The sequence below is a fragment of the Pogona vitticeps genome, chromosome 2 (genome assembly GCF_051106095.1).
Source record: "Pogona vitticeps strain Pit_001003342236 chromosome 2, PviZW2.1, whole genome shotgun sequence".
Classification (NCBI taxonomy): domain Eukaryota; kingdom Metazoa; phylum Chordata; class Lepidosauria; order Squamata; family Agamidae; genus Pogona; species Pogona vitticeps.
This window is the reverse complement of record NC_135784.1, coordinates 260,036,719-260,063,787: the sequence shown is the minus strand read 5'-3', so window position 1 is coordinate 260,063,787 and position 27,069 is coordinate 260,036,719. Positions and strand designations below refer to the sequence as shown.

General features: G+C 39.4%; 1 protein-coding gene across 3 annotated transcripts in view; it reads right to left on the bottom strand.

The window, feature by feature from the left end:
• EFNA5 (ephrin A5) overlaps positions 1-27,069 on the bottom strand; it is a 267,498-nt gene that overhangs the window by 173,188 nt on the left and 67,241 nt on the right. Inside the window, exon 1 of one of the 3 annotated variants that reach the window (XM_020779981.3) lies at positions 323-15,612. The exons of the other annotated variants lie outside the window; for them this stretch is intronic. Coding sequence (XP_020635640.1) covers positions 323-390 — 68 coding nt within the window. The 5' untranslated portion in view covers positions 391-15,612. Of the gene's footprint in view, positions 1-322; positions 15,613-27,069 lie in introns of those variants that run through there. 3 annotated transcript variants of the gene reach the window in all.

The window sequence follows — 27,069 nt, the reverse complement described above, 5'->3', positions numbered from 1 at the left end:
GCTCCAGGGAGAATGAAACAAGCAAGTTGTTGCAAACCAGCCTTACAAGGTAGAAACTTGGAAACCCTCAAAGATACTCAACAAGTGCGTAAGACACAGGATTTAGTACCTTCAGCCCCCTCCTCTAAATGACAACAGCTGTATAAGTTTATTGAAGAAATTTTAGTAAAACAAAGGTTTGGCAAAAGGCTTAATGACGCAAGCAAATCAATATAATGTGAAGCAGTTCCATATTACGGAAAAAAATAAAAGCGCTTTCGGAGTTTCAGGCAATTAGGATTCATTCCCACAGAAAACAATAAAGCTATCTAACTATACTTACAATGACAGCATAGTTCCAAGGCATGAGCAAAGTTCAGCATGATGATGGTTACATAGTAAAGGAAGCATAAAGAAGCATACTGCTACAAGCTAGCTGCTGCTGTTCACTGCTCTCCTCATTCACTGTTCCATTAATCCTTATATCCCATCATCCCCTCATGAGCTGGCTTAAACTTTCCAACAATTAGATGAATCAAATTAATTGGTTTCTGATGCATGAGCACTCCTAGGACCTCCACAGGTGCAAACTATCCACTTGTCATGAGAAGCCAGGCATGGGTTTCTACTCAGAAAACATTCGAAGGCCATAGATAAGATTTCCCAGGCATTTGGGATGTCTTGGCTCAATTACCCAAACATACTTTGTTATTTAGTTCAGCTCAAGCAGTTTTAAGGTTTTACAAGGAATAGAGATGATTAACCCCATTTCTGCTGGTTTCATCACAATGAACATATGGATCTTGGATAGTTTTACTATCCGGTTTGATAAAGCAATGAAAAAAAAATTACACAAAATGTGAACAGTAATCATATAAATAAGTCAAAAAGTGAATTTTTACTAATGCAAAACATGTTTATATAATAAAGAACGGACAAAACTGTTTTGATATACTAAAGGTTCGAAGTCTCAAAATGGGGGTTCATTCATAACTGCTAACTGTTCACTGGAAAAGACAATAATACTAGGAAAAGTCGAAGGCAGAAGGGAAAAAAAGGAGACCGAATATGAGATGGACTGACTCTATAAAGGAACCATGGTCTTGCATTTGCAAGAGCTAAGCAGGGCAGCTGAGCAGGGCAGTTAATGACAGAACAATTTTGGAGGTCACTCATTCATAGTGTTACCATAAGTCAGAGGTGATCTGACGGCACATGACAGCAAACCCTTGCACACTGAGTTTGATAAATACTGACTAGCATGCTCTTGTTGATCCAGAATTTGTTTAAAATTAATGTTACACATATTATAAGAATCCTGGTATTGAATCTAAATTATCTATTGGGATGAAGCCACAGTTTGATAGTCTTTGTGGACGTATCTGTGCTTCTGTTTAAATCATGCTGCTAAAATAGATTCAAGAAAAATCTAGCCATCCCTCTCTATTAATGCGGAAAGCACAAGCAAAATAGCCATGAATCCAGTATTACTTCACTGTCAGTTTCATAGGGAAGGCCTTGTTTCAGATCTATGAAAACCAACCTGATTGGTGCCTGAATAGATTGAATGCGTCAATTTAGAGGGGAAATTACAGTTGACCGTACTAATTTTATTTTATTTATTCTTGTATATCATTTTTTTAAAAAAATAGCCAAAGTGATTTACAACGTTTTTTACAACTAACTTCAATGAAGAAAAAGAGCAAGTCAGGTATGGAGTTATCTTCCACAAAACAAGGAGCTCAACCACAGATAGGGCTCCAATCCAGGAGATTTTCATTGGAAGAAAAAGGGAACTAAAAATATTTACCAATTTTTAACTCTTTCTGCAGCTTGCGTGCTATGCCCCTCTCACATTGACAGGTTTCCCAGAACTTTCTGGATCAGATTTTCATGGGTGCTAAGATTTACAGGGAGGAGGGAAACCATCAAAAATTCCCTCCCACTGAAAGGGGTACCTTGTTAACAGGATTTCACTGAGGAAATGAAGCTGCCACAGAATTTCACTGGCATAATGAAACATGCTGCGATAAGCTCTAATTCACTTTTAATTGCAAAATCTGAAAGTATGTTTTAAAAGTGTTAATCAAACTGCAGCAGGTTAAGGTTTTTATTAGCTGAGGCTTTCTTATAACCCATAACTGAGGTCCATGTAATTTTTTCAAAGGTATTATCAAATATCTGTGTGCATTAATCTTTTTAAGATCTCTGAATTCACCATAGAAAGCAAATGAAGAAAGCAACATCATTTCCTAAGGACTGTTTTCAAGTATGGCTTAGTTCATTTGACTTCCTTACAAAATTCCATCATCTAAGGCCTGTAGACCTGCTTCTGTTTACATCAGCAAGAGTGGGAAATTCTCCAGCATTCAGTTCATGCATAATCTAACAAAGGGGCAGGGTGCACTGGAATTCTCTGGGCCAGCCTTTCAAGCCAAGAGTCTTGTTGATAAACCACACTGTGATTACAAGCTCTGATCACATAACCAGTGAACTTTCACTGCGCTGATAAGTTGCTGCCCTGTTTTTTTAACTTTTCTCACACACATCATTGGCTCCTTTTCCATCCCTTTCTCTCTCACGGGGGTTGTGGGGGGGGGGGGAGTGGAAGAGAGCAGTGCACAGAAAAAAAGGAAGGCTTTGTTAGCTTTTTGCTGTTAAAAATGTCTGCTTATTTTGCTACCTAAATAAACAGCACATAAAGCAGACGGTATCCTTTAGGCTACAAAAATATGCTTGAGCAATCACTTCAATGTGGAACTTTCCTGCTCAAACTTGTAACACCTTTCAACTTCACATCCATAGGGAGACAACGTGAAGGACTAGCACTGACAAGAGGACTTGGAGAATTCCTCCTATGCAATGAAAGAAGTTTGTCTTATTCTCAAGAGATGAAAGATCTGACATTCTTTCCAAGCTACCTAATGTAACAGATATACTCCCATTTGGTAACTTGTTTTGGATCCCTAAAGAATTTTCTCCCCCTTCCCACCCCCACCCCAGTTTATCTGACTTTGAACCATACAGGCAAGAGGAACTCTGCAGGGGAGGCTGAAAGAAGAACATTCCATCGAAAGACATTTTAAAGCGACCCGACCGACTGGTACTGTAAAAATTGCACAGTACTCTGGCTGTACTCTCCACTGCTTGCTCCACAGCCACAGGTATCAAGAAACGTAGCTGTACCTACTTTTGGAAGAAAAGGAGGGTAGCTCAAAATGTCTCACTGAAAACTATTTGATCTCAGAAAAAGGTCAAGAAAATACAAACAGACTGTAAGAGGTTTCTTGTTCTTTCCTGATATTACAGTTATATAGTACTGTATCTGGCTTCAACTGGCAATGGCACCCCCTGCTGGCCTGCATTCTGAACTTCCTCACTTTGTTTCTCCCTTGCAAAATCTGATGTATTTCAGGCTGAACCAAACGTATCAGAAATTAAGCTTTCTTCTGTATCTTTCTTACCCGTTGCATCACATAAAACAAGTTCCAAAGTTTTATAACAGTTTTCGTTTAACATGTGTACTGCTCATGATGTGACAGACGCTGTCATTTTCTCAAATGTTGTGCAATCCAGTCTGAAAAAAATGGCCCTTTCCACAGCATACAGGCACATGTGCATCAAACATAAGCAGCAGGAGGCATCCAGAATGAACCAAATTTACTCCACAGAAGTAGTATTATGCTGCAGGGTAATAGAAATACCTCTCCCGCCTGCCCACCCCCACCCCCAGCATTCAACAAAACACAAAGGAGAACAAAACATTAACCTGGCTGTTCTCTCTTGTTTAATTGATACAGACAGCAAGGAATGGTAAGATTCACAATGAGTAGCTTCTCACAGGAGATTTCATATTCTTTGCCTAAAACCTGAGTACAAAAGTATAAGGTACTATTTGAGTTGAGGCACATCTCTCTCTCTCTCTCTCTCTCTCTCTCTCTCTGTCTCTCTGTCTCTCTGTCTCTCTCTCTCACACACACACACACACACACACACCCCACAAATAGACAGAGCCTCATCCTTTATTGACACTATTACCAAACATTCTAAAGAGAAAACAAAATTATCCTACAAAACTAATAAAGTATTCATATATTATGTACCTAACTACAAAATATCTCAGGAAAATAAAATAAAAATGTTCTATAACTGAAATTTAGGAGTTTCTTGTTTTCACAGAAATATTTATTCCAGCATGTTTTGAGATCCCCAGAACACAACACTCTGGGCAAAATGCTAAAACTGAAAACTCAGGAATACTTGCACCAAACTAAAATATAGAAAAATCAATGTGACTTGCTTCTCAGAAAATGTGTTGCAGAGAATATAAAATTTAAGAGGCAAACTACATGTGCCCATTACGAAAATACAGAAATATCAGCAACTTTCACTTTTCCTCGTATTCACCTTGGCATTAAAATTAGCCACTAGTTTCCACAGAAGCTAGGGCTGGAGGGACACAACTGCTGTTTCATAAAATTACATAGCAACAGCTTTCTGTCGCACCACAAGGGTTCCTCTTTCATCACTGCTGCTGTAGTATCTTAGGGTACTGACTGAAAATCCCGTGTAACACAAGTAGCAAGATTGTCTGAAAGCACATTCCCACCATCATCAATTAGAAACGCTTACTTAAGGAAAACTGCTGCTAATATGTTCCAGACAGCGATGTCCCTGAGATGGCAAAGCCCCGGAGTAAGAAATAGGCATTGCTTAACCTGATGGCAGGGCTTTGATCATCCTTCTGGATCACTTTTTTTCCTCTTCTTCTCTGATAAACCATCTCATAGTTTCCTGAGCAATCTTTCTGCCTGTTAGTCACACCCAGACAAACAAGTAGTTTGGCTTAAGCATTACAATGCCCCCTCCCCAAGAAAGCCACCTCGTCCATCCAACCCAGCCATGTTATTTGAAAATGAAAGAAATTTTTAGGAATTAACGGGGGGGGGGGGGGAGAGACCTCAGGATTTCTAGACACTTCTTAGCATTCTCATTACATTCTCCTGTGTTAGTGGAGAAGACTGCAAAAAGAGAGAATTAATTTATGTATTGCATCCTAAAAGGAATGGTTTGCAGTGATTAAAGGGGATATCATGAATTGAAAATTCCTGAAGTTACACTTTACTCATTGTAGAATATCTTTTTCATTAATGAATGAATAATGAAAGTGAGCATTTCTAATGAAGCAAAGAAAGTTAAGCTATGTCTTATGTTTACAAATTATTCCAGGTATGTAATGCAATTTATTCCACTTGGCCACCCACACCATTTTAATGTACATTTGTATTCTATATTAAGACTACACATACTTTGTCCTAAAATTCATTTAAAATCTTAAACAACTAAAAGTATCCAACTATATACCAGTATCATTTTATCTATTACAAGAACATGAAGTATAACTTCACTGTTTCATGTCATCCTTCCATTTTTTCAATATCTAACAGAGGCAAGACAAAATTAGTTGAGACTCATTACTTCAACTGGATTGCTTAACATTCTTTGAAGCTTAATGTCCTCATAGCTCCCATATTTAATGCTGGCATCCATCCAATACTCTGCAGTGCCAAGATTACACATGTCACAGGCCATTTTATTGCATGGAATAGTTGTCTAAACCTTCAAGTTAATTAGCTACAAGAATCGCTTGGGGAAAAAATTGAATATAATGTTACTTCAAGTCAACAGAATTTTAAAACTAGAAAGACTGTTTTCAAAACAGACCACAAGCACATCTCATCAGTCAATATTGTCCACTTCTGCAAGAAATGCAAAGTAAGGCTGATAAATGAAAACCACCTTCCTTGAGTTTAAGCTAATAAGCCATTAATATGAAAAGAATTTGACAGTTTACATAAGGGATGTGACCTGGTGCCAACAACCTCTGGCTTCTCCATTTTCCAGATGGAAGGAGATTAGTCTAAAACCTTTATTCTCATAAGAAGATTTTCCCCCCATGGAAAAACTATAAAGGACAATTCTGTTCCAAACTTCAAGTCTCCTTCACAAACGTCTACTCAATTCTGGTCCCTTACTAATGCCTATTAAAAGAAGCCCCTGGGCTTGAAGCTGTTGGGGGAAAAAGACTAATGCAAACTCCACTTTAATGTCTGCCTTTAAAAGATCTATTGACAAAAGCAGTGGGGAGAGCTTGGACCAATGTTAACTTAAAGAAAAGCTTGGTGAGCTTCAATTGTGGATGTGATCGCCTGCTTGAGTTTGATCTTGACCAGCTTAAGGCAGGGTACAGTTAAGCCTACTTACATATTAAAAATGCATTAATTTTAAATTCAGTATGTACCACTTCTCTCACTTTGATTTATAAGCGTCACTGAAAAAGACCTTGAAAGATGTTCCTGTTTAAAATGGTAAAAAGCCACAGTGCATGACACTGTCTCTTTTACAAGAATGTTGTGAAAAATTATCCATTGACAAAGCATGACAACATCTCTCATCAATTTTTAAATAGTGCAAAATGGGAAAGTTGGGGGGTTTTTTTGCCTCTACTACTGCCCAGTGGAACACTTTAGCATTTAAACTAGAAAAATAGCTCGGCACACTTTTTCCAGCGATACAGAAATTCCTAACCAATCCATCTAACTGATTTTTTTAAAAGCACTACATATTTCACCACCACCACTACAATAAAGACACATTTACATGAGTCAATAGGTTCGAGTTGGCCTCTTTTTTTGGTCATTCAAAAATTTCTCACTGCCAGGATTCCCCTTCATCTCATGATATGTCTCTGAAATGTAGCAAGAGGTCAGATAAAGATCTCCAGCAATAAGCTTGCAGAAGAAGGGTAGACAGAGGCTCGTTCTGCCTTTGTGCCCAAAGGTTGTCCCAATCTTTGAGTGTCCATCAGCAAAAAAGTAAGCTCCATCTCCCTCCATCCAACTCGGAGATAAAGACAGGATGTGGGATATTCTTTCCAGCCCTGTGTGTGTGTGACTAGTTAAGCACAGTGCCAAAACAAATTCCAAGTTTTGGAACCTTGGGGATTTGAAGATGCTCGTGTCTTCTGTTAAACTCAAAAGGCAAAGAAAGCTCAAGACTTAATCATAAGCTGAACTTTCCAGTCTTTGCAAGCAAAGTACAACTTCAGGTCCAGGCAGTGTGAAAGAATACGTTCACCCACAAGTGCCTGCCTGGCCCCTGAGATCTTCGTGAGAGATCCTTGTCTTTGGGACTAAGACAAGGCATGTTTGATACGGCCATGAAAATATACCTTTTTTGGTAGCTGCTCCCAGACTGTGGAAATCTTGAAGGAAAAAGACTGGAACCCTCCTTGCATTTTTCATGGGAAGATCCAAGCTTTTTTTAAAAAAATCTAGATGTGATTTCCACAATTTGCTGGTTGTTGAGGCAGTGGCATGTAATGGATCACTGCTGCATTTTTTTTTAATTCTAAAATTTGTTTAAAGTTGACATATCTTTCTTCATTTGTATCTCTTTGTATATGTTTTCGTCTGTTTGACTTATGAACATTTTGAGTTACAAACATTTTGCTTTGACTTGCGAATGAATGGAGCTTTGACTTACGAACAAAAAAAGGCAGGGGGAAAGGGGGGAATTCAAATTTCTAACTCTTGGTGGTGACGAGGCTGCTTCTTTGTAGCTCTTTCACCCGGGCAGTTAGAGAGTGTTGGATCCGAGGAGGCTGCCTGCTAAGCTAAGGTAAGGTGCTGCTTTATACTTTCTAAAAACTGTTCTGGGTATTTTTGCAGCATTTTCACTGGGGGGTGGGTTATGTTTCCATGCAGTAATGGGTCTTGGGGGATGTTTGTTTTTTGGTCCCCCCCCCATTTCTAATGGGGGGTTGGTTGCTTTTTGGAGTAATTTTTCCCATTTCTGATTGGTCTTGGGGAATTTGTTTGTTTGTTTTGTTCCCCACTCCCCATTTCCGATGGGTCTTGGGGGGGTGGTTGCTTTTGGGGGGGGTTCCCCTATTTTCGATGTGTCTTGCATGCTTTTTACTTTGTTCTCTTTGCATTTCTAATCTGCTCCATGTTTTCTGAGGTCTTGCAATGGTTCATGCATGCTTCCCTTCTTTTTTGCGTTGTTCTCTTTGCTGGGGTCTAAAATGCATTTTAGTCTTTTGTTTTTAAAATCAGATATGGTTTTGCAAAGGTTTCTTTGGCTGCTGGGGGTCAAAAATGCAGTTTAGTCTTTTGCTTTTAAGATCAGAGATGTTTTTCCAAAGGTTTCTTCTGGTGGCTGCTGGGGTCTAAAATGCATCCCCCTAGTGGTAGACGATGGATTAACCAGCTTTGCATTAGTTCCTATGGAAACAAATGCTCTGACTTACGAACCATGCCTTGACATAAGAACAAAAAATAGCCAGAACGGATTAATCGGTTTTCAATGCATTCCAATGGGAAATTCTGCTCTGACTTACAAACGTTTTGACTTAAGAACACCATTCCAATACAGATTAAGTTCGTAAGTCAAGGCACCACTGTACTTGCTGTTAATCTTGTGAAATGCACAATCCTGTGAAGAGTCCCAATCTTGTAAGAAATGCAAGATACAAGTTAAATGAGTAAATGAAAACATTCAAGCCTTGAATACTACAAGGAGCTCTTCACTGCAATGCAGGAACAGGCAACTGAAAGCAGGATCTCCAAGGGCTGCATGGGGTCAGGACAAAGGTCACATGTGGTCCTAGGGCTTCAGGTTTCTCTTGCCCTCTTCTACTGTCTATTGGTAAATCAGCACATAAACTGTGAGAGGAAGAAGCCTTTTCAACAAACTAACTTGCTTGTTTGTTTGATCACTAACCAGTTAGATGGGTTTAATCTTCCTGTGAGAGGAAGAAACTCCCTCCTCTTCCTCCCTCTTGCTCTGCATGTTTTTGTTTGTTACTCTTCATCCCAGGGAAGGGATGCAGATTAAGCGTTCTCTATAAAGACATGGAGATTCCCAGCCATGTTTGGCTGGAAATTCATCTCTTGCTACTTTAACCTTTTAGTTCTCTTCTCATAACTTGTGAACCTCTATGGAGCCTGCTGAAAGCCAGTAAAATACCTCCCACTCCCTTTTTTTTTACACCTAAACATATTTTCTTGAGTGTTATTTATATGAAGTGCTGGTTTTGGGAAAGGGTGGAACTGCTGAGGGTGACTTCTGGTTAATTCTGACCTTAATTAGATGGGCTTCTGTTGCACATTTTTAGGAAAATCAAGCAGATTCCCACAACTCTGAACAATGTCACCATGTTAACAATCTTATGTAGAGGTATAGTTCCTCAATCTAATTAAATCAATTGTAGCTATGTAAGAACAAATCCAAGCATAGTTATTTTTTTCAGAAAACATTCTCAGTTGATCACATAGGTTGTGATTTATACTGCATAGCACTTCCTGCCCTTATAGCAAATTCACCATTAAATGCACACTGGCCATTCATAATGTGACCACTCTGAAATACTCATCTCGGAAGTTATTCCATCCTAAAATATATGAATGAAAACCATACTTTCATATGTGTGAAAACTATACTTAGTTTAGTATATATAATTGCTTAAATTTACCTTCTGGAGCAATCTTTCCAGACAAAGATAATTTTTATTCCCAGATTTATAAACAGAAAGATAAGTATACCCTAAATCCCTACACAATAAATGTGCTCTCATAAAACCCAATAACTCATCCAGTTACAGCAATCAGATAACAAATTTAGAAAATTGTTTAAGGAAGTGAATCTTAATGATATTACATCACAATACCAAACAGCTCCTTAACTGATGCAGTGTGCTTTCTTTTGTCAAGCGATCACATATGGTTAAAAAAAACACTGATGAATGAAAATCTGAAATTTTAGTTTGGCAAACACCTGCAGGTAACTCCATTATCAGGGATTAGGAATTTTATATCACTTTTCATTAAGTCTGTGGCCCTAGAGAAGAAATATGGTTTGTTTCTATTGTTCTATATATCTGAGACCTGTAACAAACTTCTGCAGTGATGGTCAGTGTTCCAGCCAGCTAATAATCCTATCTTCCAATACACTGAATTACATCCTCATTCCCTTTTCCTTCCAATAGAGCATTCTATGATCAGTGAACAAACTCAATAATCACTGGACCGTTCATCACTTGAGGCAAGATCTATTTAAAAAGGCATCCTAAGGCTTCCCATATGACCTATACTTTACATCAGGGCCACATACGGCCCGCGAGCCGCTCCTGTCCGGCCCGCGGACAGTTTTCAACATCAAAACCATTAATAGCTTTTTGTCAAAGTTGATCAGTTGCTTATCTTTTATTTTTAAGTAAAGTTCGGCCCCCGAACACAGTTCAGATTTTTCATGTGGCCCCCTAGAGAAATTAATTGCCCACCCTTGGTTTACATTCAAGGAAGCTTAACCTACAGTATGAACTGACTTCTATTCAAATGGCGGCAATCATTTCCCCTATCATCCCAACATCTGGGATTTGGTGATTCATTGCCGCAGATTTATGTATTTATCTGCAATCACTTCTATCATTTTATAAAATAAACATTAATTCTCCACTCTATTGAGACAGCTCATCATTAAGACAAAAACTTATGATGTCCATAATTGTAACCAACTCGATGGATTGTGAATGGCTGATTATTTGGGGAGTGAGGGGCTAAAATTATGAAGACACATTTCTCCTGCTAGGTAGGTTTTCCGTAAATAAATCCCTAATAATTCTTAATAAACTACTTGCATGAACACTACATAAGAATACAGAAAACACTGCTTCAATTATTATTTAAACATTGGTAAGCACAACACCAAAAACCAGAACTTACAACATGAAGCAAAATAAGAACATTTATCCATTGTTGCCAACCCAATATTTATGTAAAACCTCAACATCTTAGTGGGTTGGATCATCTGGCTGTAGAGCCAGATGGTAAGAGTTCAAATCCCCAGTGTGCCTCCCTGGTGGGGACACATATGAGAAAAGCTGGATGGTTGATGGGGTTATGTATCCTGCTATGTGTAAGGTCTTTGGTAAGCTGCACAGTCCCGCAGCACTATCCAAATGGGTGAGGGACTGATAAACCACTTTTGAATACTCTGAGTCTAGAAAGCCTTGGGAGGAATGCAGTAAGTTGGAATTCACATAATAATAATTAAAGAGACTTCCAGTAGTTTACAGCATTTCACATGTATTTTGCTGTTATTTATACAAAATCATTACTAAGGCAAATTACAAACATTATCCCCATATTGAAGATGTATGTAAAAGAAGTTACTTTTCAGAAGCTGATCTTTATGATAAGTTGTGAGTTCTCAAATAATCACCCAAATACTTGTCTTCATAGCTTGTTTCTTTGGTTGCTTGTTCATCTCACTTACCAACAAAATCTAAAACATCAACTCTTTAACACCATTATTTGCCTCTGGACCTTAAACTCACTTCCTGCAAGTATTAGTTGTTGATGGGATTTGGAATTCTGTTATTCTTTTTTTGGTTTAGAGAAAAGTGTGGAGAGACATGCCCACTCTCACCTTATCCCTTGGAAAAGGAAAAATAATCAGTATTAATGCTTCTTGGTTGAAGGAAGTGAAAAACAGATACACTTCATGATTTTTTAAGATAATAATGTGGAGTTACAGCTCCACATATCTATTGTCAAAAAGAAAATGAAGGAGGAAGAGAAAGAATTAAGAAGAAAGAAGGGATGGTTTCAAGGACTCTGAGATGTGAGAAAAATCTCTAAATTTAGTAGCAGGTAAGAGCATGCTCCCCACAGACATCCATTGTTAAAGGAGGTGCTTGCAATGTTGTAATTTTCCAATACATTACTTTAGGCATGGATAACTGTTTTACATCATCTGCAGGTAAGACAAAAGTGATCGAGCTTGTTAACAAGCTCTTTTCTTTCATATTCTTTTACCTGCATTATCACCTACTGATTCAACTGCTTTCTTAGCAGTTTCATGCTCTTGATGCATGTAGAAATCCTTCAGTATTAGTGTTAATAAAATTATAAATTAGCTACTCAAAATCCTATTCTGTATTTCTCAATCTTGTCTGCTCCCATTTTCTTCCCTGCTGCAAAAACGCTGCACACGGCCATTTCGGGCGTCCGGCGGCCATTTCAGAACCGCCGAACAGCTGATCCGCGGGCATCGCAAAGTGAAGATCGTCAAGCGAAACGCTTACTGATCGTCGCTATGCGAGTTTTGCCCATTGGAACGATCGGTATGCCTCCGCATTAGCGATCCCAAAAAGGGGATCGCTATGCGGATTCGTCGTTGTACGGTGTGCTCGTTAAGTGAGGCACCACTGTACTTATCATTGTACTGGATGCCTAGTCTTCTCCACTAGTGTACAGAATGAATTTGGTAGTCCTATGGTTGCTGTTTCCAACTGGCTCATCAACATTCACACATCATGCTGCATCTTGAGTGGTACCAATCAGAATTAGGTTCAGTACAATCTCCTATTTGATCTCTGACCAGCAATTCTGTGTATAACATACACAGTTATCTGGAAATGTTACCTCTTTGATATGACACAACATGCATTTACCTACTCAATTCTGGTGTAGCTGAAATTTGCCATTTCTGGAACACTTCCTCTCTTCTGATACTTCGCACCAGTTTTCTACAGCTTTCTTATGGTTTTTATAGAGAAGAATATGATACCTTACTATTCTCCCCTACTTACCTAGACAGGATGATTATCAAGCCAGTTTCAGCCACCTTGTGCAGATTACATTCAGAAACCAAAAGAAACAGGAAACATCTGATGAAACAATGCTAAGGAGAGAGAAAACTCAGTACAGTATGTAAAAAAAAAAATCACCAAAAAAAACACCAATTCACTGGCCAACTAATCAATTGATACTACTTAGTGGCATTTGGAAATGCTAATGAAGATCTCTGTAGACATTGTTACTTTACTGCCCCTGAAGAAGGCACCAAAATAGTTAACTCGCTGAAAATGGATGGACTTTTTTTACTAATTTTTCTTCATTCTCAGGCATTATCTCTCTTATTTAAAACTGGTTATATTCAACACTTCCATTCTATTTCTTCAGCAGCAGTACCTTTCTTTCTGGAATCAAAGCCTGATTCATACGCATAATTACCGCATGAAGCAGGTATTTGAAATGCAAGCCTACAGAGAGACCTGTCAATGAGTCAAATCATTGAAATGAAGTGACTACTGTGCCATTCCAGTAGTTGCAAACACATAGACAAAGTCCATCTTTTTCATATTCCATGACAGTAAAAATAAACCAACAAAGAAGATTCATGTGGCAGATAGGCATGTTACAGACCTATTTTGGCACAATGTTTTAAGGACTGCAGCAACATATATCAGATGTAATAAGCCTTTTGCCCTCAGGTGGAATATACTATCTATTCAACACTGCATAGTTACAAAGGATAGCCTGCTGTCATTGCTGCACAACTGACAACTGCTATCAGAAAAATGTTACTTCTGCTTCCACAGTGAGGACTTGCATGCTCTGTGAAAAAGTGCTAAGAATATAAAAACACCTGTACTACAATCAATTGCACAAGCAGTTTCATAGAACTGTATCCAGCTCCGCAACCTCACACACACACACACACACACACACACACACATACAAATATAAAAGCAAAATATTACAAAACATGGAGTGCAAAAGGTAGGAAGCTATTTCTATGCAAAAATCCTTTAAGTACACAAGGGAAGGAAGTCATTCACAACAATAAATCCTACAGTAGCAATACAGTAGTTTTCTTTAAAAAGACATACCCCCCCCCAAAAGCAAAAGACATTGTAGTACCTTAAAGACTAACTGCTATATTTTAATATGAGCTTTTGTGGATCAAGTCCACTTCCTCAATCCATAAAAGCTCATGGTAAAATACAGCAGTTAATCTTTAAGGTGCATAACATTTTTGTCTCTTTTGTTTTGAGTTTGGTTTTTGTTCATATGCTTGCACTGACTAACAAAGTTACTTCTTTATTAAAAATACCATCAACATGAGGTCCAAGCAGAGGGAGGGCTCATCCTGTCATTTTGGGTGAAGCGCCCTGCTTACTTCTTAGCAACTGCTGGGTACTGCTGCTTTTTATTTCATATTTACATCCTTCTGTGTAGACCTTGATCTAGTAAAACAGAAAGGCATTCTTGGCACATAAGGTATGAATCACATTAAGAGGATTAGCAGGTAAATGAGCCGCAGATAACCTAACTCACGCTATTAGATTCTGTAGCCGTGCTACCATTTGCCACATTTGTCATCTGACTTTATTGCACGGCGTTTTACCTATTTCGCACAGCTTTTGAAAGCTAGGAAAACCACCAATCATAGGGAATATTTACAGTGCAAATTGAAGATCACTGATGACATATTATGGTGGTTTCAAATGGGAGCTTTGCTGGCAAAAGCAATGTTCTTTCACTACTTTTCTGGTGTCTTTTGGTATCTCCGAGTACCAGTCCCTGTCAATCTTTTGGATGTAAAGTGACGTATATATTCAGGTATAAGTTGCAGCACTGAGAATCAGGAATTAACATGTTCATTGTTTTCATGAACTAAACTGGCATGGTTCAAGCATCTGTTCAAAAAGTCAGTTTTAAGTGTGAAGTCACAGGACAAAACTCAGATTTGGGGAAGGTTCATGGTTTTATGAGTAGAACTATTGAGACAGATTGTACACTATTTACACAGCTTCATTTGTTACACCCTGAAAAGGGGAGAGAGACTTTTATACTTAAAAATGAGGTCAACAAACAAAATATGCCATATACATATTCTCCTCTTTCAGTTGTTCCATACTTGAGTGACTTTCATTTTGAATACTGCAGAGAACTTCAGTATTTTGTTGGGCCGGAAAATGAACCTGAAAATGAACTTCAGATTTTACTGAAATAAAATGTTGTTACTCCAGCATCCAAGATACACCATATGAAGGCTCTAGGGATCTATATTATGACCTGCCACAGCAAACATTTCCCAATAGCGTGAGAGGTGTTTCACCTAAATTCCAAAAATTAGGTTTATCATGTAACTACTATGACGGAGAATGTGGCTGATGGATTGCTTTCAGCTTGGTAGGTCACGAACTGTACAGATCTGCTTTCAAGGTTGCTCATGTGAATAAAAGGCAACCAAAAGATTAACACTAGTTCATTACTGATGTACCCACTTTATAGGCACTTGTATAAAAATGAACTAAATAGTTAACACAGAAGATAGTAAATCACAACTAGAGTAGGACCACTGAATCAATGGAACTTATGGAAGAATTGACTCATCAAATCCCCACTGATTCAATAGAGATACTCTCATTGTGACTTTCTACTTGATTTCAGACATTGAGAGGTAAAGTCCATCATAGTTTGCACTATTTGCTAGTTGGTTCATAAAGTTAAAAAAAAGCTCTGCACGACCTTTTCGCTACCTTTAGGCAAAATCATTCTGCTGAGATCAGCATATTTCTTTTTCTCCAAAATCATTGTGTTCGGCCCTTAAACCTTCTAGCTTTAGCTGACATGTGCAAAGATTTTATTTTAGCATTGTAATATAAGAATATTTCACATTTCCCAAAGAGGTTTGAAAGCTCCCTCTTATTTTGCATATGCGTAAGATAAAGCATTTTTACCTATACATACACATTAACATGCAACCAACAGCACCAATGTTCCCTCTAAAGCAGTGGTGTCGAACTGTGGCCCTCCAGATGTTCTTGGCCTTCAACTCCCAGAAATCCTGGCCAGCAGAGGTGGTGGTGAAGGCTTCTGGGAGTTGAAGTCCAAGAACATCTGGAGGGCCACAGTTTGACACCACTGCTCTAAAGTAAGCAGCTGTGCGAGCGAACATGACTCTGCCCTTCTGAGCCACTTTCCTCCTCCCTCACACACCCTCAGCAAACATTTACAGCCCCTTTGGTTCCAGGCACAACAGAACCCTGCACAAGAGGGTTGAGTTGCACAAGAGACAGTTGCATGCAAGAGGGGCAGAGACTCACCCAGCAGGGATGAAAATTAGAGGGAACATTGAACGGTACACAACCATAGTGTCTCTTCAGATCTTGTTCCCAGGTCCCTTGATTTTAATTTTACCAGTAATGCTCCCAACTCCAAAAGTATTCATTAAAATATCTGTCTTTTCCTCAGAGGAAAAGTAATTGATTCTTGCTAAAGCAAAGAAATGCAAATTCTGCAGCAGAAAATGCAGGGTAAGAGTAACAATAGTCCTAGAACAAATAATGAATATTATTAATATGTTAAGAAATCAAATGGATACATATGGATACATAGCCACATACAGTAGTATCTTGGTTTACAAACGCCTTGGTTAACATAATTTTCGGTTCACAAATGAAAATAAGGCCTCAGTTTACATTTTGTTTGTTTGTTTGTTTGTTTCCTTTTATGGAGAAAGTTTCCCCAGGATGCATTGCGCCTGGAGGTATATAGCACCACCCCCGTTCCTATGGCAATCCATGTTTCAGTTTACATGTTTTTCACTTTACATAATGTCCCACAGAATGCATTAATTTCGTAAACCAAGGTACTACTGTATAAACTTAGAGATACAGTCAAACCTCGATCTACGAACTTAATCCGTTCTCTCAATAACGTTTGTAAATCGAAATGTTCGCAAGTAGGGACGTTCATAAGTCGAGGTTTAACTGTATGGGGTTTTAAAAGTTTTTTCAGAGACCTCAAATCTCTGATATCAAGCAGTCTGGAAGTTCTTCTCCACCCACTGTCATGGGTCGTTAATAGTCGCTAACAGTGGTCTTTCTGGTGTGTGGTCCTGATCTTTCTGGGAAGGGATGAAAGGGCAGCATGATAAATAGGAGACAGATTGTATCTGACTGCAGAACTGGGATTTTCACTCACCTGGCCCTTTGTCTATCTAACCAGCCTATGCAGATCAGGGGGAAGTGGAACCAATGTGGAGGATATATCAGGGGTCTCCTACCAACTCTCCTCAGACTAAAGAAACTACTTGGATGAATAGCAAAACATTTCAACCTAATAAGAAAGAAGTCCAGTTGCCATGACTCAATTTCCAGATAACCTCATCTAGATCACTGGTTCTTAACCTTGCGTTACTCAGGAGTTTTGGACTGCAACTCCCAGAAGCATTCACTACCAACTGTGCTGGCTGGCGTTTCTGGGAGTTGCAGTTCAAAAACATCCGAGTAACAAAGGTTAAGAACCACTGATCTAGATCACTGGTTCTTAACCTTGGGTTACTCAGGAGTTTTGGACTGCAAATCCCAGAAGCCTTCACCACCAGCTGTCCTGACTGGGGTTTCTGGGAATTGCAGTTCAAAAGCATCCGAGTAACAAAGGTTAAGAACCACTGACCTAGATGACTGAGAACCTTCACAGAAGTATCAAGCAGTGTTGAAACAACTTATAAAAAAAGCTTAAATGGAATTATAGCTCCAGTAAATCTATGAGGGTTTTAATTATAAATCTCAACATGAATCAAATGGCATTCACTATATCTTCATGGTATACAATTTAATTCTCAAACTAAAATACATTAGGAATCCCAAATCAGCAAGGGATCAGTTCCACAATCTACCATGGCTGCCTGAAACCACAGATATGAAGGAACTCTATATACAACATACAAAGGCCACAAGGGGCATGCTTCTATGCAGGGATGCAACAAACCGCAATAAGTGAAACCGCAGATATCAATCCCATGGATAGATATGGGAGTCCAAGTATATCTTTTTTTGTGTACCTTGTAAGTTCAGAAAAGCCAAGGAATTTTTCATGTAAACAAACAGACTCTGTTATAAAGTATACATTGGTAATATGTAACACTAAAGAATCTAACTTCTGAAGCACAATTTGTTGAAAAATGTGGTACACAGACAGGGTCTTTGGGAAAAAAAACCCATATTCTATCATTGCTTCATTTTGTTTTTACTAAGAGTCTCAAAGAGAAGACCCACTGATTACAGCTGCAAAACATGCCTGCAAACTCAGAATGCATAATCTGTGAAAAACCAAAAGATCAAAATTTAAAAGAAAATCATTTTGAGAACCTACATCTAAAAACCCTACCATCATCTGAATGTCTCTCAATAACGTTGTTACTATACCGTGTGGGTAAATATGTTATTTATTTCTTAAGAGAACGCAGAAAATATTTTGCCCTTTCTTTCATGGGGCCAGTTTCCCATCAAGGATAGTAAGCAGCTATCATCTTCAGATGTGTTTATGAAGACAACGTCTTTGTACAAATGCATGGCAGAGAAAATTCCTAGGAAGTAAAGTTATTCAAACACCTACTGTCAGATAACTTGTGTCATAACATAAACAATGTCACAGCATTACACAGAAATGGACTAACCAGATGGCTGTGGGAGGTAAAACATTCTTCTTTCCCAGAGGAAACAGTCCCAGCTGCCCTTGAGGAGGCAACTGTGAAAGGGAAAACTTCCCTGGGTCCAAAAGCAGTAAATCTAGGCTGGCCACTAATATTCTCTTCTTTGGCAAGGTGCTCAAGCAGATGCTTGTCCTGCAATCAACAGGCTCTCTTTGATGAGGTTTATTTTGATTTGGCTTTAGGTCTGATTCTAACACTGAACCAACCTTTGTAGTGCTGACAGATGGATGTTCTGCCCCATGAAGAAGACAGCTGATTCTCTTGGCCCTTTCAGTGCCTTTCAGTTCTACCAAAGGTCTCCTTTTTTAATCAGAAAATACTGCCTGGGTTGGGAAAATATGCAGAGGGAAATGTGTTCCACATATGGAGCACAGGCAAGATAGTACTACATGGAAAATTTTCAGAAAATTAAATCCTAAAATGACTGCATCCTCGACCAAAAGTCTGTGTTACAAGAAAAAAGGTACTTTTGTAAAACATTGAACAAAGAGAACTGCTATGGAGCACTCACCTACAGCTAGCCTTAAAGGGGAAGATGCTGTCAGAACATTCTCAACAGTTATTTATCCTATTTCCCTTGGCTGATCACATAAGCACCTACTTAGCTCAGTATTCACTATCCCTGCCTTCATCACGCGTGCACATAGCTTTCAGGCAACAGTCAGCTTTGAAAGTAGTACCGTGTTTCACCTAATATAAGACAGGGTCTTATATTATTTTTTGCTCCAAAAAACATAATGGGGCTTATTTTCAAGGGATGTTTTATTTTTATTTTTTTATGTACAACAATCTACATTTATTCAAATAAATAAATTATTCATGTCATCTTCTGGTTGCTGCACAATGGTGGAGGGCAGGGTTTCACTTAACTGGGACTTATTTTGCGGGTAGGGCTTGTATTACGAGAATCCTGAAAAATCATACTAGGGCTTATTTTCGGGTTAGGTCTTATTTTCGGGGAAACGGTAATCACATTGAAGGACGGTTGCTTTGTCTCTGCTGCTTTTTATCACAGATGAATTACTGTATGGGTAGGGTATTAGTAACAATAATCTGACGCAGATACCCATGAATTATTCTGTAAAGGCAAGGAATTGCCCTGATAGAATTCTGTTATTCTCCAAGTGAAAGTTTACCAAACTCTTAAGAGCCAACAGCAAATATTGAAGGGCTCCGTTTGTGTGTCTTGCAAAATGAAAAGATAGATTCAAATTCCTATGGCGCAACATGAAATTTTTATCAGTTTAGATGTCCTACATCTAGGATGGTTACCGCTATGGTAGGTAGACATTGCCTTTATTTTCAGAGGAAACAAAAAATCATTTTCATCAGATCTTAAGCATTTAAATCAGTTTCTTATAAGAATTATTTTTTAGAAAATAAACTATGTGATGATGTTTTTTATTTAAAATGTGTTATAGCTGAATTATCTTATTATAGAAAAGAGTTTGTGATGTCTAAATGCAATTTTACATTATAAGAGAATGGATTCATATAAACTTATTTTAAAAGTTTTGCAAAGAGGGTTTATTTACAATCTTGGTTTGAGCCTCAGGTTTATAGGCTCCACAAACTTCTGTATGGACTACAGTGGTGCCCCGCATTGCGACGATAATCCGTGCAGCCAAAATCATCGCTATACGGATTTGTCACTATGTGAAATAAAAAAGCCCATAGGAATGCATTAAAACCCGTTTAATGCATTCCTATGGGCAAAAAAATTACCTTTATGCGAAAATCCTCCATACGGCCGCCATTTTCGCTGCCCGGTAAGCGAGGAATGGGCGTGAAAACACAGCAGGCAGCCATTTTTTACCTGGCAGCCATTTTGGAACCGCTGATCAGCTGTTGGGAAAACATCGCTATGTGAAAATTGGTAAGCGAAACAGCTTACCGATCATCGCAAAGTGATGTTTTCCCATTAGAAACATCGTTATGCGATCACAAAAACGATTGCAAAAAATCATCGCTATGCAGATTCGTCATTAAACGAGGCGCCCGTTAAGCGAGGCACCACTGTATTTAGGTTTCTTTCTGTGTCCTCTAGTACCAAATCTAGTATGTATCACTGAAAAAAACACCACAGTACTAAAACTGGGGTTGTGTCTCCAGAGATAGATACTTGCTTACAGCAATATATGGAGATGAGAAATATCAAACCATATCAGCCCTATTTTCCAATGCTGACCAATGTTGCTCTGGAGTTTTTTTCCTCTTGACATGATACTGTGTTGAAAATCCCTATTCACAACCTCCAGAACTGCTTTCAGCAATTTCCTAGTGTGATGCTAATTTCTTCAGAATGGCAATCCTAGTTACCATCTATCTGCAACTTTGTGCAGACGAATTCAAGCTCTTAACCTCTCTCTCTCTCTGAAAGTATATACTTTTAGACACTGTGTCACTGAACAGGAAATTATTGAAGATGGAGTCAGTCTGGGCAATGAATTTGTGAAAAATACAGTGAAAAATAAGTATTAAAGTTATAACAAGCAAGAATGCACTGTTTGGAGGGGGGAAATGGGTAATTGAATTAATTCTAAACAGTGTGATCTGCTGAAAACCTGAATGAAGTACCATGGATCATGCCATTTTTTTCATGACACACATTGAGCATGTGAGCAGCAAAGTATTTTTCTTCTTACAGTCTTCTTTAACAGTTTACTTTTGATCAAATTGACCCTGATGACTGCAGACTTCAAGAATCAACCATCTCCCTCTTCCATTATAACAACAATCATGTGAGTGAGGAAGCCAGAGAATATAGGCTTTCAAGTGGTTAGAAGGTCCAACAGCAGCTAGCTCGCTGATGCCTATCACTATCAGATGAAGAAACGCATCAAAGAAGTTAGTCACAGTTACACAGATTGCAAGACTTAGAAAGCTTAACATACTATCAGCTAAAGGAAGGAACATAACTCACAGAGATGCTCATTCTTTGGTTGAATCCTCAATTTTAAAAAGCACAATTTAGTTATAAATCAGTCAAGCAAACTGAATAACCTGTTAAAGAGGACTGCAAAGAAGAAAGATAGTTTACAGCTCACATGGTCAAGATGTGTCATGAAAAAAGTAGCATGATCGACTGCTAGATAGCTCAGTGGTACAGGTCTCTGGCTGCAGAGCCAGATGTTTGGGAGTTCAATTCCCCTCTGTGCCTCCTTGACAGGGACTGGACCCAATGATCCATAGGGTCTCTTCCAGCTCTGCAGTTCAAAGCTTATTATTATTTTTATTATTTATGGTATACATCACTCAAGTTTTCAGCAGGTCACACTGTGTTTATAGATATGGAAGAATCAAGACACAAGAGACTCTGAGTTATCAGTCAAATATGTTTGGGTCTAATACAAAGTGGCCTCCTTAGGATATTGCTGTTTTTCTTCAATTAATGCTCAAATTCTCCATAATGTTCATTTTTCCCTCTTAGAAACATTGCATTAATACTATTTTGCCTCAAAATTGGCTCCAGCCAAGTATATTACAAAGCCAAATTTCATCTGCTCCTTTTCACTTGAAAGCTAGTTTATGCTGTGTGGCAAGGATTATTATTAAAAACCATATATTATGTGCACATGGTTTAAGAGCTTCAGCTTCCAAAGATAACTGTATTATACTCGTTTTCCATTTCACCAAGTCATGGAAAGAGGTAGACAACAGTTAAAATCTTAAATGGAAACTGCTTACTAAATAAATTATCTTGCAAAAAAAGCTATTTAGATACTGTTAGTGACCACAGAAACAAACAAAAAGATTTCAAAAAAAGATATAAGGATTGGGATGTATGATGGGATTGATGGAGGAAAGAGTGGAATATCCATTTTTTAAATTATCATGTGGTACATCAAGCAGAAGGAGAAGCACAAAGATTGAGTACAATCAATTGTATCTGATAATTTAGTTGATTTGTTACAATCAGTTCTTATCTGGTAATTTAGTTGATTTCTTCCTTTGGCTCCAAAGCAAACATAAGAAAGCTTATTCTGTTTCTAACTGTAGGAGTATTTTTAGACCAGGCACCTATGAATCAGCATTCTTCCCCTTGTACAAGAAAACAACATAAGTCTGTGTGGATAGATGGTACAGGAAAGGGGGGAGGGAAAGAGAGAATGGAAGGCTGAATGATTAGATGGATAATCATTTACCCACTTTTTACTCTTATCCTTTGTCCACAGTCTTACAAATGCTACACAGATGCAAATATTACAATCAAATGTAGTAAACTGCAGCCTATTTTAGATCCAAGACTGCATGCATCTGTTGGGATCTTGACTCTTTACTCATCCCAGCAGATCCGATTAAGAAGTCCAATTTACCATCTACGCGGGTGAGTCAGTTTCAGTTGGTACGGACTGAGGATGCAGACAAGGTACTTCCACACTACAAAGCTACTACCCCTTTTTTTGAGTCTTGCCTGCCTTGGCTTTTAATATCTGCAAAAGATACAAAGGTAAAATGAGCCACACACATCATCCGTTCTTCTCTTCAGGAAGGTCACGTGCCCTCTTGTGTTTAAAAGAAATTATAATACAGCCTACTCTTAACAAACATAATCTGAAGATAAATTATTTGAACAACTACATACCCATCTCCAATATTCTTTTCTTGGTCAAGTTAATTGAGAGGGTGGTAGCTGACTAGTTGTGTATTCTTTCTGTAGCCTATATACTACAGTATCCTTCTGAGAAGGCCACTGAATTTAGGGAATTGGGGCCCCATTCTCCACTGGTTCTGGTTGTGGGAAAATTGTATGCCTTTAAAATGTATATATCTATGGCAGTAGCAAATGAATATTATAAATGTATATAAATGTATATATCTGTATGCTAGTAGCAGGCATCATGCCCTAGCTGCAAGACACGTACATAACTGCTAACTTCCAGTAACGGATAAATCATTGACCTGCTGTCCATTGTCTCTGGATAATGTAGTTACAGTCTCTACACTGTTGTGTATTCTAGAACTTGTCTAACTTGTCTATGTACTCAGGAAATTATCTGTTGACCATTATCTGTGTCTGTTTACTATTAACTGTTTATCAGCCTGTCTGTTTACCAACCACTGTGTTTACTGATGCCTTTGTATTCAAGGAAATTAGCTGTCTCTGTTTACTAGCACTCTGGTTATTCTGCTGTGTATTCAAGGAAATTTGTTACCTCTGTATTGATTAACTAGAGCAAATGTAGTAGGGGGATACAATAAAAGAAGAGGAGGCGGGGGAAAGAGAGATTCCGCCTCTGAACAGCTGCCATACACTCGAGTGTCCCGTCTTTTCTTTTCCCCCTTGCTGGTCAAGGAGAAAGATCCCTGCCCCTGAGGCTTCATCTGCAAGACCCCTACTTTCCTTCATCTTGCAGATCCCGACAAAATGGTGCCCTCTCTGAGGTAATTCACCTATCATCCTACTCATCACGCCCGGTGTGGAAGGGCTACAGCGCGCGCACGCATCCTCTGGATCCCGATGAGTAGGACTGAGGTCAACTTTCGACAATTCGCACTCATCTCGCCTGGCACAGGCCCCAAGACGCGTCAATCATCCGCAAGGATCCCTCGGGTGAGTGGAATTTGTCAAGTAAGACACCTACACTTCTAAGAAATATGGGGACTTCTTTGTCCAATCTTCAAGAACAATTTGTAGTGTGTACTTGCCTCCAAGACGCACGTAACATCTTTTTCGATCCAGAATTCGAGGCTAATCTGATTAAACAACTCCCTCAAATTCTGCCTCCGCTCCCTTCAGCCTCTTTGGCTTGCCTGGAGCAGCATGAGAACATCTCCTGGGAAATCCAGGATGAATTCAAAGCACTGACACCTCAAGCAACTGATATTGATAACCATGGCTTAATGGCTGCAAGGCCTCGACAAAAGATTCCTTTCCTCCAGCAGAGGTACTCACTTGCCTTCAGGAATGGCAAGATTTAGCATTTAAGCGTGCAGAAATTAATGCTGGTGCATCCCCTGATGGTCCTCTAACGTTTATGGGAGGAGCTGCATTTGCTACTGCTGTTCAGCAAGCCTCCACGACAACAGCTCTAACTCAAGCAGCAGGAGTATCTATAAATGCATTCCAATCAGCAAATCAAACTGCATGCCTGACTCCCTTCCTTGCTGGCTTGGAAGCAGCGACTACCTCAGTGTCTCCGCCTGTTCAGCCAAAGTTGCAGGATATCTCATGGAATTGGGACCCAGGCCCAGATTTCTGTGATCATGGACTGGGATACAAAAGCAGCTTTACAAGCATTAGATGCATCATATAAGGAAGGGGAGGAAGAAGAGAATCTAAGGGGGGTAACTGTTACACACCAACATGAAGCTTGTTTTGAACTGCTTTTTCCATGTGCTAATCCTGTTTGGGTGAAAAATCCTACTCAGCCGGACATGGCAATTATATAGATCACCAAAGAATGCCTCCCACCTGGACAGTAGAGAGACTAATGCTGCATATTGGGGTGGGAGGAGGCGAACCAGAAAGTTTTTCCCCATCACCTTCCAATTTGGAGAAAGCATTGTTTACACTCAAGCCACTTGTAAGGATCCAAATGATGTCCTGCACACTCAGGGGACTTCATACAAGCCTGCATTCCTGTCTCTGCCTTCCAGGAGTAACAGTGTTACATCCCTGAGAAAATGTTTGTTCCAAATGCTGTAAATTGTCAAAAATGTTTGTTTTTCTTTCTGCAGGATAAACGTGCATAACATGTGTTTCCTCTGTTAGCCAGATCGTAAAGTATTGAATTTTAGAGAAGTAATTCTAAGTTTTATACTCAAAATTAACTGCAGTTTTAACCTTTGAGTTTTTCCTAATATGAATTTAATTTTGTTGTAGACACTGCATGTTTATTCTTTTACATGTCACAGTTTTCCTTGAAAATTATTTTCTAATGTAATATGAAAACTTTGTCTGTTTATCCCTGAGACAGAGAAGCATATTATTCCCTACAAGTAGGCCCCACAGTAGGCAATTTTGTACACTGTGAAGCTGATACATCTGACATGCTTGCCTGTAAAAACATATTTTCAGTCCAGGGGAAATTTAAGGGCACTAGCAGGCAACTTTTTAATTCAGTCAGTTGTACAGTTTAAGAACTTTGCCCAGAGCCAGGCAGATGCATACAAGCACCATTTTTTACTACTCATCCCTCAAAATAAGTTGCTGTTCTGTTGCCAAGCTCTATATGTATCTCTCCAGTCAAGTGTCATACAAGAAATTCATGGTGTGTGTGTCTTCAATGGGGAAGTTGTCTGTGTCACATATTTCTATGCAAAAGTTCTGTATACCTTAAAGTTTTTTGCTTTTGCCTCTTAGTAGTATATTGTGCTTATATATTTGAATACCGGGTAGGTGGGGCTCGTCAGCCCTGGAAGGCAGCCCATCTAGGAGAAGGAAAACTCCGAATTTAAACCTCCACTGCCTTGTGGCTATATCCACTCATGGAAAGGGCTTCAGGAGATAACCTCGAGGCAAAATCCGGAGCTGGAGTCCCGGAGGCACTTTGTGTCACTCTGCCAACTCCTGCGACGTTGCTGGAACCAGTTGTATTGGCTCTTGCCTCTCCACTGGACCATTTCAGCGACGTGGAGAGGGGGGATTTGCTGCTTGGGTAACAGCCTATCCTCCATATTATTTTACCCAGGCTTCGTGCTCTGGAGAGGACACTCCAGCTTCGCATACAGCGTCGAAACAACACGGGAAGTAGCAGTTACCGGTTATAAGTCTTTGCTCAATTGGCGTAGAGCAGGACGCCAGGGGCTACTTCTGACGGTGGGAGAGGTCATTGCACCTCACTAGGTAGATACCGCCCGCCTTAAGCTGGGCAGCCCCCAGCCAGTAAGGTGCTACCTCGCCACGGTCTGTTAACTCCACGGGGTGCGTGGGGTTTAGGGTCAAACCCGACAAGCAGATCGATAACTGTGCACCATGCAACAATCGTAAGAAAACTTCTGCCCTAAAGCTGGGCACCTGGAATGTACGGACAATGACCCCTGGCTTTCCTGACTACGGCTTTCCTAACGACCTGCAAGAAATAGATGATGTGCGCAAGACAGCTGTCATTGACATGGAACTGAGTAGACTGCAGATGGACATTGTTGCCTTACAAGAGACAAGACTGCCAGACTCTGGATCTGTCAAAGAAAAAAACTTCTCATTCTTCTGGCAGGGAAAACCATCGAACGAGACCAGGGAATATGGTGTTGGCTTTGCAGTCAAAAATACTCTTCTGAGATGCATTGTTCCACCTACTGTGGGGAGTGAAAGAATCCTGTCTCTGCAGCTCCACTCATCAGCAGGACCAGTAACCCTCATTAGCGCATACGCACCAACATTGTCATCCACTCCAGAAGTGAAAGACAAATTCTACGACGATCTGGCAGCTACTATCAAAAAAGTCCCTGAAAGAGAGGCACTGTTCATTCTTGGAGACTTTAACGCTAGAGTTGGTGCTGATCATAATTCTTGGCCCACTTGTCTAGGCCGTTTTGGCATTGGAAAGATGAATGAAAATGGCCAACGCTTGCTGGAGTTTTGCTGCTATTATGGTCTTTGTGTCAGCAACACATTCTTTAACACGAAGCTGCAACACAGAGTTTCCTGGAGGCATCCAAGATCCAAGCATTGGCATCAGCTTGATCTAATCCTCACTAGACGTTCCAGCCTTCCTAGTATTACGATCACACGCAGTTACCAGAGTGCTGATTGTGATACTGATCATTCCCTGGTGTGTAGTAGAGTAAAAC